Source organism: Hypomesus transpacificus, chromosome 18 (genome assembly GCF_021917145.1).
Source record: "Hypomesus transpacificus isolate Combined female chromosome 18, fHypTra1, whole genome shotgun sequence".
NCBI lineage: Eukaryota > Metazoa > Chordata > Actinopteri > Osmeriformes > Osmeridae > Hypomesus > Hypomesus transpacificus.
This window is the reverse complement of record NC_061077.1, coordinates 6142895-6157365: the sequence shown is the minus strand read 5'-3', so window position 1 is coordinate 6157365 and position 14471 is coordinate 6142895. Positions and strand designations below refer to the sequence as shown.

The 14471-nt window shown below is 43.9% G+C and overlaps 1 protein-coding gene across 2 annotated transcripts in view; it reads right to left on the bottom strand.

The window, feature by feature from the left end:
• LOC124480455 (adenylate cyclase type 6-like) overlaps nt 1–12325 on the bottom strand; it is a 22829-nt gene extending 10504 nt beyond the window's left edge. Inside the window, exons 1-4 of one of the 2 annotated variants that reach the window (XM_047039789.1) lie at nt 12096–12325; nt 10901–10984; nt 9639–9876; nt 8415–9351 (exon numbers count right to left, since the gene is read on the bottom strand). In XM_047039789.1, the coding sequence (XP_046895745.1) occupies nt 8415–9351; nt 9639–9658 (957 nt within the window). In that variant the 5' untranslated portion in view covers nt 9659–9876; nt 10901–10984; nt 12096–12325. The remainder of the gene's footprint in view (nt 1–8414; nt 9352–9638; nt 9877–10900; nt 10985–12095) is intronic. The other variant, XM_047039788.1, reaches the window with a different exon arrangement.
• Nucleotides 12326–14471: the final 2146 nt, after the last annotated feature.

Below are 14471 nucleotides of genomic sequence, written 5' to 3'. Positions count from 1 at the left end.
CAGTTCTGAAATCAGAAATAGATTTTTGTTGTCAAGTCAGTCCTCATTTCCCTTGCTGGAATGATATGACAGGCTCTCTGTAGAGGTCTAATCCCTCATATCAAAATGGATTTATGTAAGACCCGTCCCTGATCTACACAGACCAAATAACAACAGCACAGGCAGCATAGATTAAAATGCATTTATCACACAATAAACCACCAAAAGCTTAGAGAAGATAGACAGACTCAATCAATAAATGACCAAATGATTATAGAGCTAAAGAAATGACAAGTAAATGGTATTTGGTCTTCCGGTAACTGGGTTTCTGATTAAAATCCCAGGACCAATGTTCTCAGTGAGACAAATCTGGTTACTGTGTTTGATTGAATGGCATCTTAACTTAAATGATTGTAGCATCTTTTTCCTCCCAGCACCCACCCTAAACAGAGGGGGGGGCTCTCCACCCCAGACCTTACCCACCCCAGACCTTACCCACCCCAGACCTTACCCACCCCAGACCTTACCCACCCCAGACCTGACCCATCCCAGACCTTACCCACCCCAGACCTTACCCACCCCAGACCTGACCCACCCCAGACCTGACCCATCCCAGACCTTACCCACCCCAGATCTTACCCACCCCAGACCTTACCCACCCCAGACCTTACCCACCCCAGACCTGACCTCCCATCTAGCAGGGAAGCAAGGGGAGGGCTCTCGCTCAACCTCATCTTCCTGTTACACACATCTTAACAGACCTCAAAGCTTTTATTGTCAAGCTGGAGGCCTAGAGAATGAAGGAGAGCTAATGGAATATTCAGGCAGTTTATTTATAATTTGTGCTACTTTAAGATTGATTTAGCTCTCCAGTCATTTACTTTAGCAGGAAGTCTGTGGTCTGGACTGAGTCTCTAAACATTGTCTTTTAAGGCTGTCAGGAACCTTCTAAATGTGTCACTTCCACAGAGCTAGAGAAGGATGAGGGAGAAAGAGAGAATGTGGACAAAAGAGGGAGAGGGACATGTGGCCTAACTGGACGACTACTGTACCTAGATCTCACTAGTTCATTGACAGACTAGATGCCCAGGTGAAAGTAGAACACAGTAAGTGTGAGGACACGCCATCAAGTAAGTCTTGTTGTGGCCAACAGAAGCACATTTGTTGTCTTCATGTCAGACAAAGTCAAACTGATGTCTTACGTCAAACTATGGTTGAGTGCATGTCTCATGCTGCACTTCTTTTAACACACATTAACAAACTTTGCCTTTGTCTTTTCCAAGCTTGTAGAACACATTGTGAGAAAGAGAAGGAGAGAGACCAGGGCCCAGTTGTAGAATTCTTTGACTCTTCAGATTGTACCTCAGAACATTACACCTCACACCCTCTTCCATTGTATTCAGGTCCAGGTTTTGCATTGCTCTTCAAGCATTAGGATGTTGTTGTTTAGATAATGAAACCCATACCAGGAAATATTATTAACATGTGCTTTAATATGCAAAAATGATCCGAACAGCCATGACCAGTGGAATTATCAGGAGCCCAGGTCTAGTTAACACTAGCCCCTGATGTGGCTTCAGTCCAAACCTTCCACCCTGAGACTGACAGAGACGCTAGCACTGCTTTCACTTAGCAGCCATCAGCCACATTCCACAAGCTCCCTCCAAAACCTGCCGTCCCTCTCCCAGGGTTCAGCGAGGGTGCAGACCAGGGGACCTGCAGGAGGGGGGAGGGGGTCGAAAGCCTGGACGCTTCTGAAAGCCAAGTACTGCTGCTAGTAAAATTGGAACATTAGAACACATTAGAAGGAAGAACACCAAATCCTCCTAAAGGGGAATTTTTGCCATTCAGAATGTAATTTTGGAGTGGATTGGAGTTTAAATGCTCGTATGGTTCTATAATAGTACCCATATACTGTACTACATCTTCAAAATCACCAATGATTTCCTTATATGGACCCCTGACGTGCTGTATGTGCTGATTGAAGGATCCTCTATGGCTTAGCAACAGGACTGTACGGAATTCTGTACTCTTGAGGTTATTTCTATACATAGATAAAGACATTTAGCACTGGCTTGGGAAAAGATCATTTAGCCGGACAGAACAGGATGTGGAGTGGAGCAGAGCAGCAGTGAATTTATAAGCCGTTTTCCCAGTGGGAGCAATGACTGTTGGGATCTCGTTGTTGAAATGGTGCCAGAGAGAGTACAGTTGAAGTAACTGGCCTTTAAAAAAGCATCTGGAAGTCCTTAAAACATCTGTGTTACATCAGTCTATAAAACATACTCTTGTACCCAAAAAAGAATGACTGTGCTGAACTCATGACAAAAATACCCCTCCTTTGGATAATTTCCTTAGGTAAAGGTCATGCTTAATTTTCTCTCTTTCTCTGTCTGTCTCTCCCTGTCTTTGTGTGCGTTTTCTAGCCTAATTCCACAATCGCTTTATCTCTCATCTGTTTTTATTCCCCATTAGGTTTTCTTTCTCTCCACCCCCTCGCCAGTCGTATCGCTCCCTCAGTGCCTTGTGTGTGGAACCAGGCCCACAAGCAGACAGCTGCTGGGTTTGTGTGCTCAGCCTGAGCCCATGTCTACACAGTTCTCCCTGCCCTTATCTGAAATAGCCAGAGCTGGATGGTCAGATAGGGAGACAGGCCCTGCCCTGCCCAACCAGTCACTCAGCCTTCTACTGTCTGCCTGTCAGTCAACAAGTGCACTGTCCCACTGCACTACCTCAAGCTTTCACTAACTGCCTCAGTCACCCGGCCAGATTCACTCAATAGTCCAGAGAAGATTTTATTTGTACTTTTATGTAGATATGTATGCCCCATGCAGTACAGGTTGAAAACCCAAGACTTACAAAGGCACACATTAAACCATTTGAACCAAGGTTACCAAGTCACCAAGGCTAACAACAGCCACCCTTCTTTGAAACATGGTTCTCATTCTTCAAGGCCTACAAACACTGTGTGCTTGAACAATCCCCCAGGAAGGATCAAAAACCTACGCGCCACAGCTAGCTGACCAGAGATAAGCTTCTCTGAACCAGACAACTGGCAAACAACATCCTTCTCCCCCCGCCCCACCGCCCCCCCCCCCCCCACACACACACACACACACATCACCCCAACCAAATAAATGTCCTCCCCCAAGCCATCCATCCATTCTAAACTGTCTTATTTCGATTGCAGAGGGGAGATCAAACAGCTACAGGTATTTCTAGTGATAGAAGCAGTACTCAGTGGCATTTTTGTACAGTTCAAATGACTAAGGCATCCTGGATAGGCATACATTTACAAGCTTATAATGGACAGGGGACAAAATCCTCTTTAAACTGATGTCCTATTTTTTCCCTTGACTGAAAAGCAACATTTACTAAACTGTGTATACCAACAGCCTACTGGGTCTTGACTGCTGGAGTCGTAGTTGTTTCCGTGGCAACCACTGGACCGACTGAACTGAAGGACTGAGGTAGACACGGGATTGGTTAGTTGTTGTTTTTTCCACCAGTCATTCTCAGAAATGATTCTAAAACTATAATTCCTTCTCTGTGAAGCTTATAGGCCCACAGCTGATAAGAGGCCACTGCAAAGTCTCTGAAGCAGCTGTCTGTGCCAGATCTAACAAAATGTCATGAGTGACTTTTAAACAGGTACATGCAACATGCAGAAACACTGAATGATGCATTACCAGACATGCCCATTGTTTAATGTTACGTTTGTGTAGATCAACTGATTCCTGTCACTGGCCTCAAAACGCTCATAAAGACAGCAGTCAAACTCCAGTGAAGCTGGATAAAGGAAGCTCCCTTCCCACAGCAGGCTGTGCAGTGGGGTGCTTTGCAGTGGGGTGCTGTGCAGTGGGATGCTGTGCAGTGGGGTGCTGTGCAGTGGGGTGCTGTGCAGTGGGGTGGCGTGCTGTGCAGTGGCGTGCTGTGCAGTGCTAGTGTTGGTGGGATCCCATCAGTCAGCAGACAGCCTGGTCCTGAGCCGAGAGTCTGTGTGTGACAGGTAGCCTCGTTAAAATGCTGCCGCTGCGTTAAACACACAAATTATTTATCAGGGAGGCAGTAGAAGCCTGCGTGGGGAGAATATCGGATTCTCCTCCCATCATAGTGCTGCCTCGCTGGTAGTCGCTATCCCCCCACTCCTCCAACCCAACTCTTGTTCTCCAGCTCCAAACCAAGAGGTTGAGGGTTTAGCCCCCTCTACCGTGATTGGGACTTGCAGGATGAACAGAAACACTGGGCCACACAAGCTTATCTGATGGTCATCCAGCCCAGGTCATCCTACTGTCTCTGAAGGGGGGGAGGGGGGGGGGGGGGAGCTGAGAAAAGGTCACATTCATTTGAAAGCAACTCTGCTCTGATTCAAAGCAAAACAAACGTTGCCTTACAACACTGAAACTTCAATGACTTTCACTGTCTAATAGAATGCAATGATTAGAAATAACTCCTGAATGGATTTCCAGTGGAACTCTCCTATCAGTGACCGAGAGACCTGTCTCGCTGAATGAAACAGAACATACTGAGAAGCAGGGAAACAGGCCAGAGAGCAGTATTGACTGTGTGTCCTGACCTTAAGTCCTCCAGCCAGGCTCGATGTGCTGTCTAATGGGCTTTCAGGGCCCAAGCCACTGTCTCTGCTGTGGTTGGGGATCAAAGATCTTCTCCAAAATGCATTAGGAACAACGTCATGAAGTGCCATGGAAAAATTGACCACAGCGTTTGACTTTGTGTTTGTGCCACAGAATGAACTATTGGGTACCTGTGTTCATGTGTACGTACATGCATGTGCATGTGTGATTGTGAGTGTGTCAGTGGGTGTTTTGTGTGTGTGTGTGTGTGTGTGTGTGTGTGTGTGTGTGTGTGTGTGTGTGTGTGTGTGTGTGAGTGTGTATACAGAGTGGGATAGGGTGAGTTGCTGCTCTGACGCAGTCTCTGATAAGACCGTTCCATATGACGCAGTGCTGAGCAGGAACGCCAGGGGCTGGGTATTTTTAGGAACAAGTTTCTGACCTCTCACAGCCTGTGGATCAACAACATCCACACGACAGGACCAGCCGCCATTGTCACAAAACACCATGGTAAAACGAAAACTGGTTTGAAGTTGAACCAAAACGTGAGATTTCTTTCCAAGAAAGGACCACACAAACAAAGAAAACAAAGCTGTACTGCACATGCTCAATCAAACAAAACAGACGCTCTCATTTACACACTCAGTGGTATAGTGTCTGTCAGGTATGTGTCAGTGAGTTGTCAAATCTGCCTGTAGTGGCCAAGCCAACATTCCCAATCTTTACACATCACATCTGTTGATCACCAAAGTATTAGTAAGTATATCATGTTTTCGTGAAGTGTGATGTTTACAATTAAGGTTTCCAAGTCACCCAGCTTTTAAGTTGAAACTGATGGGAACACACATACACACACACACAAATCAAGACAATGCATTCCAAAGAGCGTTCCAAAGAATACAAAGAGCTGCATAAAGAAACTCTTATTAGAGAACCCTAAAGGAGAGGTCAGCCCTGCCAAAGATTGTGTACGTGTGTATGTGCAGAGATGCTCGCATGCACGAGTGTGCGTGTCGCTAATTGATTTCAGCTGGGGAAAAACGACTGATGATTTCAGATAGAAAGACACGAGACAAAGAACGAAAGAGACATAGAGAGATAAGTGTATATAAGTATTTAAAAAGTACATGAAATCCCTCTCCTTGAAAATGTATCAGATATTTTACAGGCTTGGAAGAGCATGTTAACTCATACTAGGGGTAAACCTTTGAGAAAACCACAGGGTTGATGTACTCCAGTCAACCTATCTCACCACTTTAAAATATCAAGCCACATTTGGCATTACATTGAAATGTTTAAAAGAATATGCGATATTTGTATAATTTTTACATGTCAGACACATACATGTAGTTTATACATTTAGTCATGCTGTCCTGGCAATCGTAAGAGTAAAGAACGGAGCCAAATGACGAAACATAACTTATCAATTAGCATGAAAGCATCTCAGAAAAGGATTCTGATCTGTGCTTGAAAAGGTTTATGAAAACATGTACGACAGAAGTAGATTGGTTCTCAGCGTCCCCATTGAGCTTTGTATCGAGACACTGTCTCTTTAAACAGTGAACCGGGTGTTTACCCCTGGTAGAGACAATAAAAGTAGGGGAGCCTTCAGCATTAGCATGCACACAAACACACACACGCACGCATACTCACACACATACACACACACACACACAAACAGAAACACACTATCTATACCTGACCTTGGGTCTAGGGATCTACTATATCATCTGACTCTCATTCTTAGAAGCCCAGGAAAAACAAACAGACCCTTCCGAAAACACCCATCCCTTAAATGATTGACAGTCATAGAAACTGAATCAACACAACCGTTTAATGAGAATCTTCTGTGTGGCTATAAATCACAATTTACACTTTCGCTGGGAGCGTAAGAAGGCCTTGTGTAACCCGAGTCTAGATTTATAATCCAGCCCAGGGGAAAGGTCTCTCAGCGGGTGGTCTTACATCGGTGACAGGCAGGGAGAAGCCAGGGGATGTGACTGACAAGTTGACAACATAGCCTGCATCCTAATTACACCCCTATGTCCTTATTCTCTGTGTACATCATTATTACACGAATGAATCCTTATCTGAAGTACATCGACACCAACAGGATCCCACTGAGGTTAATGAATGATCGGAGAAAGAGGAAATACTAACACACAAGTGCAAAGAAGTGATTAATGGTGCTGTATTACTGTGTAACACAGTTCACACACAGGCCTGGAGGGACACTAACTACTGTTGGTCTGTGTTTATCTTATGACCCTCATGCACTTGCCCTCATGGCAAACAGAGCAGAGCTTGTAATGGTGCACTGTATCAAACCTATGATATTGGTGTCATCAGCAACACCAAGTTCTCATCGGCTTTGAAGAAACGTTATGTGGTTCAGCAGAGATCTGATCGGCTGTATTGATAACATCCAAATGGAACACATAGATGTCACTTTAGCGAGAGATAAATCTTTGTGCATTTAGCTGTGTATGAAAACTGTGAAGGTTGAAACCTACTTACTGTTCTCTCTCACAGACATCAAATTATTTCCATTTTCTTATTCAAGGTAAATAACAGCTTTGCCTTAATCATGACTTGACATAATATACTGTACTACGTTCAGTATAAGTTTCAATGATAGCTACGTTCTATTAAAAATAAATTGCAATTGGCCTAGTGCTAAATTGTCATCAGATTCATCAATATAATTATTTGTTTATAAAGCCTTTTCTAGTTCTGGAGTTTTGTAAATAAAAAGTAATTGATACCTCAGTACTGTAAATAAAACCTAAGTGGCACCTCTCTCAGCTTCACGAGGGGTTTTGTCCTTGTTGGGTTCTTTATAAAAAGGGGGTTAGGGGTTGTGGCTTTAAAGGCACAGTATGGATGTCACTATTTACAATTTCTTGATTCCAATTGACTTCTGAAAATTTTGAGTCTGTACACTCTCCAAAGCAACATAAACTGGTCTCACTTGACACATTGTAGAAGTGGTTTTATGGTTTTTGGGTCTGCTGATGTTAGCTGAATGTTGAACTCAACATTATAGTTTTCAATTCAACTTAAACTTTAAAATCAACTGCTCAATGAGTTCTGATTCTCAGGCGGTAAGAAGCATAATAACTTTAATTTTACTTAACTACTATGATGTCAGACATATAGTATGCTTTGAGTTCCTGAAAATCCATTTCCTTGTAATCAAGGGTGGAAACTTAATGTTTCACCATTATCTGGACCACACATTCCTCTATGTCCCTTAATTGTTTTCATGGAATGGTCTCTCCATTATTCCTCTCCCATACCTTCTCTCAATAGCAATTAACAGTTACACAGCTGTTATGGTGGTCCACAATGCACCCAGCCCCCATACCACGCCTCATCCCTGGAGGGAAAGTACAAAATGTCCATTGTATGGGAGCACAGAGACCTGAATGATACTGCTCCATATTGTTCTGGTATTCTCTCACTGCAACACACACACACACACACACACACACAAACAGAGTCACATAGCCATCTGCTAAGGCAGTTCATTCAGCCTACTGACCTTCAGCTAGCCCTTGGGTCCTTGGCATGACACACAAACAACATACTGTGCAGTAGGACCCACACAAAGGCCTAAAGGACAGTGTCTGAACACTCAGGATAACACAGAGGTGTAAAAAGTGACCAAACACAATAGCCTTGCGCATAAATTGCACTAAACCTTTCTCTAAAAGTGCTTTCTCCCAAACCTCACAAGACACATGTCCAGATGAACTTTTTAAAAACCTCCACCATGTCAAACATGTTGTCCGCTCTAGGTTTAGTGTGCAATATGTAGAGCCAGACAGCAGCAGCCCCTGTGTAGTATAGTCCTCTTACCTGCTTCCAGAAGAATTTATCTTCCTGGTTGATCTGCCAGGTTGTGACCAGGTGGATGGTGGACAGCACTGCTCCGCTCAACACTGCTGCCCTCATCCTTACAGGCAGTAGAGTGTAGATGATGTAGATGAAGAACACGGACCACCAGATCCCCTCAGAGGCGCTCCGAGGGGCCACCATCAGGACCCCGAACACCTGCACTGAAATCAACACCCCGATCACCAGATAGCTGACCATCCACATATAGTCCTGGTGGAAGCCGTTGCGGTTGCACACCACCATGAGAGCCATGAAGAGAGCCATGGCCACAGACAGGGCCGAGGAGTAGGCTACATGAGGGGCAGCATGGACACAGTGGAAGATCAGCATCACGCCACACACAATGACCAGCACGCCCATCAGCATGGTCAGGGAGCTCTGGTTGAGTCTGAAGAAATAGCGTTGGTACAGACGCTCCAGCTTACAAGACTGGAACTTCTTTGATTGGAAAACACGCACCACTCTGAGCCAGCAGTCTGCAGCGGTCACCCCCCCTCCCCCATTCGGACCATCGTCCCCCCCCTCACCATGCCCACCGTTACACCCCCCCTTCCTCCCCTTCAAGTCCCCATCCTCGAAGCCCAAATCGACAGATTTCAGCCCCACCCCTTCCCCAGGGGCCCCTCCCCTCTTGCCATAGTGGTCCTCCTGCCAGCCGAAGCGAACGCCAAAGTTGCCCCCTCCACCCATGGCCCCGGACCCGCCTCCACGGTGGTGCTGGGGGAGGGGGGCTCCAGAAGGGGGCTCCATGGTGTCTGGATCCCGCAGACAGCTCATGTAACGTGGGTTGCAGAGAGACGAGCCTCCCTTCCTTTTGGACTTCTTGCCATTGCGCTCTCCCCACGCAGTCTTACGGTCATCCACTCTAGCGACTAGGAAGCCGCTGAACCAGGACATTCTGTGTGAGTGACAAAACAGAAGACACAGTAGAGATATGATTAGCATAGGAAGAACACTTTTTTATAACTTTATTTGTATGAAAATGATGACTATGATTTGTATTATCTCTAGGAAAACTGTGGTATTGATGTATACAGTATTTATGTCCGTGTAATTTCACCACAACTGGTGACTAATTGGTACTAAATAAGATCTAGTACTTTTGTTAACTAAGGTCAGGGATGCAATAAAAAAAATCTATATTATAAACAGCTGTCTAACAAGTTGTAAGACTTGCCCCATTACCTGTGTGGGTTCTGGTACATGTCCCAGCCCTGTCCTCTCCAGCCGGTCCACTCATTTATTCCAGTGGGCAGAGATAAGAAAAGGTGAGGTGTTTCAGATGCAACTCTACCGGGGTGTGGCGAGGCTTGGCTGTGAGCGTCCACTCAACCCCAGATGACTGGACCAGAGCAGGCGACAGGAGAAGCAGGCTTCAGGTGATTACTCTCTGAAGTGGGGCGCATCTCCAGGGTCTCTGAGTCTAAAGGAAGAGAATGAATCACAAAGAAAGAACTGGTAAGAGACCTGATCATCTCAAAGGTGTCTAGCCGTTATATCAAAGGAGACTACCAAAAATGTCAGGGATGGGTCATAATCTTACAGGTGGTGACAAGTCTGGTCTCATTGGATGTGAAGGTTGATAAGCACTCTTATGACCCCTGTTAAGGAACCCTGTAGTAACAGATTTATCAATATATATTCGTTTTTTTCCTTACTAAAGTGAACTGGAGCAGATTAAGTAAATAAGAGTTAGTAGGGGTAGTTTCTGTCCACTGTACTGAATAAGTGTTTCATTTACCAAGGATTACAAGACAGCACTTATATGTCTAAGTGTAATTCACATTACTGAGTGCAGTGTTAGCCTTAATAAAAATGGGTGCTATGTCTGTAATGCTATGATTGTAGAAGGGCCAGCCCACAATTTCTAGGGTTGTCTGTTAGTTCTTCTTCAAAATAATTCCACGTTTATGATGTTAGCATCAGGCTACAAGAAAACATGAGTGGAAAGTAGAACAATAAATCAGTTTTCAGTTTACCATCACCATCCCAATCTATTCTGTCACCATTACGACTCATAATAACCAAGCCTCCACTATGAGCTCATTAATGAGAATGCTGTAGTTTAACTGTGCTGCTGTTGCCCACAGGTTTTTAGTAATTTTATATTGTATTATCGATGTATTTATTTAATTGAACGGGGGGGGGGGGGGGGACGCATGAGTGGTAACCCCTCTCAGAAGGCTTGCTATGTTGATGAAGTAGGTAAAAATAGAATTTCTACACGAAGGCTAGGTTGAGCCTTTCGCACGTATTCGCTTATTCTGAGTAGCCTATAGGCTAAATTACGGCTGGTAAATCAAAATAGTTCACGGAACACAATTCCGACCGGTCCCTTTCTCTTCCCACACAAGGTCGAAGAGTGACCCTCGTGGTAAATGTCATGGGCTAACGCTGTCAGTCTTTTCTTTGCTATGTTGAGCAGAAGCGACTGCATTTACGTTTACCTTCTAGTTGTAGGCGGCTGCTGTTGTCATCTTGGGCGAATCAATGGTTTCCTCAGTAAAGCTTGCAGAATGGTGTGTGGGGGGCTATTCCTCGGGGACATTTGCACGACATTTCAACCGGACAGTGGCACACGTTACATAATACAAACAGCGTGGATGCTGTCTAGCATCCGTTCGCAAATTGTTATGTGGCACATTTCCGTGAGCCAGCTCTTAAATCGAAATGTCATATTTCTGAAAAGATGATTAGCAAAGAATGCGCTTCTGTTAATGTTCGCTAAAAGCGCCTATTAAAGGGCATAAATAAGTGTAGGCTTATTCAATCAGTAAAATGTTAGCCAATGTTAGTTCCAGCACAGGCCGTGTGAGCTATCGTCCGCATTCACACACTCGTTACATAACAGTTCAGTGTGGCCTGGGTGACAACCCTGTGAGACCAATGCCATTTCAATGCTACAGTAACAGTAACAATGTCCGACAACTCCAAAAGTCCCAGTGTTAGTTGTCCTTCAATAGACAAGGCGAAAATGAAGATCTAGCATGGACAGCATCAAGTCCTGACCACAAACAAACGCCATAAGTCAATAAACACGGCAGAATAGGTTGTCAAATTAGCTGACTATCCTTCGCCACATTCTAACACATATCGGTCATCTTGTCAAATGCCACACTTAAATTATGTAGGTACATTTAGCATTTAAAAAATATTTGTAGTTCACTGTCTGCATTTCAAAAGATAGCAATGTAAAATGGCATCAAAGGGATGGGTTGGTGATTCATTCGGTAGCCTACATGAAGACATCAAGCGACCTTTAGGATACGATTGCAATAAAAGCGTTGTTTAGATTTCAGCCTAGTTCGTAGATCAACGACGTCAGTGCTTCTCTCAAACTTGCAAATCGTGAGATAATAGACAAATAGCCTAACTGTTCTTGTGCCTGGGTATAGCCACCCAGGAGAAACATTAAACGTCCGATAAGCCAATGGGCTATTAGTAGTAGGCTAGTCTATAATAAACCCATGAGAATGTTTTGGAGCCATACGACAATACTAAGTCACCATAACAATCTTGGAATACTTTCTTTCATACAGCCATTGACACAATGCGGTATTGAAATGCACAAGATACAGATCATAGTTGTTGGCCTGCGCCAACCATTCTATGCATACGGATCACGCTGGATTGGGGTCTCACCGTGATCATCATCTTCCTTCATTTGTTTTTCAAGCAGACCAAGAGGCAGCCATATCTTGGGTAGGTCCAAATCGCTTGTATCGGTGATACCCGTGGTTGTCAATTCAGTGTAGACCAATATTAACTGACCGTCATCCAGTAGATATCAGGTCTCTCTTTGGCTCTTTACCCTACTCCCCACTCCCTTGCCTCTCCGCCTCTCTACTCAGTTCAGACGCGCCACTGCTCACACTCGGCAGTCATTCAGTCCTCGTCACTCCCCCTAGAGGACAATGGGAGAAAGAGCTAGTTCTGCTGTCATAGGATTGTAGGCTATATCTCTATGTACTGTACATTGTCTAGCAATGAACTGTACCTTTTTGCCACATGCAACTGCATGTTCTAGCATGAATGAGCCTTCACAAATGTAAAATTGTATCCTGGGCAACTGGGATATAGTGTACCCTACCCAACCCCAAAATATTATTGTTGTTATGTAAACAATTTTACACATTTGATGAGTGATAAGATGAGATCTGTCAGAAGGCTGGCGGCAAAGATGCACAACAATGAAAAGGAGTTGACTTCCTTTATTGGAAAGAGTTGCTGGGATCATGTGACCTTTCCATGAGAGAGTGGTCAGATGAGGGAGGCATATGGTTCACAAGCGTCATGGTTCACAACTGTCCTTATATACAATAGATAGACAAGTTCAAATATAGTGTACACAGAACATGTCCTTACATGGCCAAGCATAGTCAGCAAATGAGTACAGTAGAAAAGACAAACAGTTGATAACATCACAACTCATGGGAGTCCTGTTTATACATATTTCCTTCTTACCTTCTCCACAGTCTGGAGAAGGTAACATATCCATATTTATATGGATATGTAATAAAAGTTAACACATACTTCTCCTAACCAATGTCATACAGGTTCACACTGTTTACCAAATCGCCGAAAGTATTGTCTTTTATTTGAAGGCTTATAAAGAAACCACATATTTAACTATATATCCAAAGATAAAACTTTGATTCAACAATGGATTATCAGCAGTAAATTTGTTTAGCTGGATAATTACTTATATCAAGACAGGTCCGAGCTCTTGACAGTTGCAATGTTATGGCAACCTATCACAAACTACAGGTTATGATGTTTATCCTGTTAGTATTTCGCACACACGCGCGCTCACATACACACACACACACACAAGTTCAAACAACACTAATTAAAAGAATGCAAAGGCGTTGTTGACAAACTGACTGGTCTCATTATGAACAATGGTACATGGATAACAATGACCTGAGACTTAAAAGTATAGTGAAAACAACAGATCCTCTTCTTCTAAGAGGTATAATTTAAACCATAATTATTAATATCTTTGTGAAGCCCAAACCTTTAAAAGAATGAGTGGATGTGTTGCCCTGCAAGTATGTTGTTAGTAGATGATGGTGGAGAGAAGAGAAATAAGAGTAAGAGAAATAAACATTTGCAGGTTTGCTTACTGCTGAGCTGACTGTGGGCCTGCAGTATGTGTGTAATGCAGGTCCACTGCTTTTGGAGGGTCCTCTGTTGCCTAAACATTTGAAGTAGGAGGGTACTTAAAAGGTGCAAAATTGTGTTTTTAACTGATTACTGTAATAAGGGGACATGAAGTGACATATTATAACAGTATAGCAGAAAAGTTGAGTAGTAATAATTGTGTGACAATGCCCAGTTGTTTGTATTCCTTCAATCTGTCTGATCACCTTCATGTAATACAGCTCAGCTGGCAGTAAAATACTGCTGCTTCTTCATGTGAGCGATAAATGTGAATTGTTGACATGACAATGTTAGACACTGTCAATTAATGTCTGCCAAATAACATGCATTGTCAGGTGTTAAAGCTCTGGTGTCTGAATATGACAGGCATGAAACTCAGGGCTGCAGGAAATGATACAATGCTGTCTGAGCTGCCTGTTACTGAGCGTTGACCCCTGGCCATACCCTGTCCCACTCACAATCACTCAGTATATGATGCACATAGGCTATAATTCCTCATAGCACTCAAAGACAGACGTGTTGATAACATGTCCTGATAGCATGGCATCCCTAAGACCTGCTTTCTCAGCTCAGCTTTTTTCAATTCGAGAGAGAGAGAGAGAGAGAGAGAGAGAGAGAGAGAGAGAGAGAGAGAGAGAGAGAGAGAGAGAGTAGTCTACGTTGAGCAGGAGATGTTTGAACGTAGCCATTTGGTTATCGTTAGGTTACTGATCAACTGTAGATTGAGTCTTGACTCTTCTGTGGTATTATTCCGCATTTGTACCCTTTGTACTGGTCATAGCTCCGTGTGCGATCCCGCCTATACACACAGATCTACTACTCTGCACCCTTCCTCTGCCACTGCATGTATTTTTT